We start from the raw sequence: 1,311 nt of genomic DNA, 5'->3' as shown, positions 1-1,311 counted from the left end.
AACCCTCAACACAAGCAAATCAAGCATAATTTTCATGCATTATTGTTAGATTGGTCTTAAATTTTTTTAAAATTTTACCGTCGAAAGTATATTTAATACAAATCGAAAACTTTTGGAACAAAATTAAAATAAAATAAAATTTAAGAATATTTTTAAAATTTTTGCCAAATTTCAAAAACAAAAAGTATACTTTACCCTACTTTATATTCACTAACAAAATTTAAATAGCAGAAATTGCCTTTTGCAGGCTGAGAAAGGATACAAGAAGTTGGGTAAAATAAAAATAAATAAATTAATGATGACTAAAAATCAAATGATGACAACTTTTCAAATTATGTTGTAGCCAAATGACAATGTTTAATGTTCTCCCAAAAAAAAAAGGTTAATTAAGTGGTGGTACCACCATTGCATTACATGAAGGGCCAACTACTTGTCCATGCAATGCACTATAAATATTTCACACCAAACCATGCATTCTTCAACATCAAATAAAGTTTCTTCATCTATTATTGTTAACAAAACTTGGACCTTAATTAACTATTAGCAATATAATCATGGCATTCACGGCAGAGCAAGAATCCCTTGTGGTGAACTCATGGAATGTTCTCAAGAACAATTCTGCGGACCACGGTCTCAAGTTTTTCTTGAAGTAAATAATTATTAATTGATTCCAATTTCTTTATAATTTAGCTTTAATTTATTATCTTGATCTTAATTATTGAAGCATGCACACTACCAAAAAAAAAATGCTTTTAGTAACAAACTTTTAGTAACAATAATATAGTGGTAATTATATATCTTATTTAATTTATATTTTTACAATAATTATATATATGTTATTATTATTATATGTTATAAATGGTAATTATATATTTTTTTTGTAACTATTAAAAAATTTTTAACAATAAAATATAAAACGATTAATATTTAATTAAATAATTTTTCTACCAGTGGCATGACATGTATAATTCAAGATATTATATTTTATATATTTATATTCAATGACTGACCTTATAATATACTCCAACAAATTAAAATTTTGTAGAATATTCAGTGCTGCCCCAGAAGCAACGCCATTGTTCTCATATTTGAGAGATACAAGTGTTCCTTTGGAGCAAAACCCTAAGCTTAAGACACATGCCAACCTTGTCTTTGTCATGGTATATATAATATATGCTTTGTCTTAATTACTTGTCCGTGTCGCCATTTTATTTGATGTGGATAAAGACTCTAACCTTTCTATTTTTCAAATTAAACTCTATAATATATAATCATGATAATACTCATAATAAGTATAAATTATGACTTTAC

At 25.9% G+C, this 1,311-nt stretch overlaps 1 protein-coding gene across 1 annotated transcript in view; it reads left to right on the top strand.

The window, feature by feature from the left end:
• The first annotated feature begins 480 nt into the window (after positions 1 to 480).
• Positions 481 to 1,311, top strand: part of LOC107476715 (non-legume hemoglobin) — a 1,905-nt gene continuing 1,074 nt past the window's right edge. Inside the window, exons 1-2 of the mRNA XM_016096580.3 lie at positions 481 to 649; positions 1,046 to 1,160. Of these exons, the coding sequence (XP_015952066.1) occupies positions 555 to 649; positions 1,046 to 1,160 (210 nt within the window). The 5' untranslated portion in view covers positions 481 to 554. The remainder of the gene's footprint in view (positions 650 to 1,045; positions 1,161 to 1,311) is intronic.

Source organism: Arachis duranensis, chromosome 3, assembly GCF_000817695.3.
Source record: "Arachis duranensis cultivar V14167 chromosome 3, aradu.V14167.gnm2.J7QH, whole genome shotgun sequence".
In the NCBI taxonomy this organism is placed as follows: Eukaryota; Viridiplantae; Streptophyta; class Magnoliopsida; order Fabales; family Fabaceae; genus Arachis; species Arachis duranensis.
The sequence above is the reverse complement of the archived record's forward strand: the minus strand, read 5'-3'. Positions and strand labels throughout refer to the sequence as shown.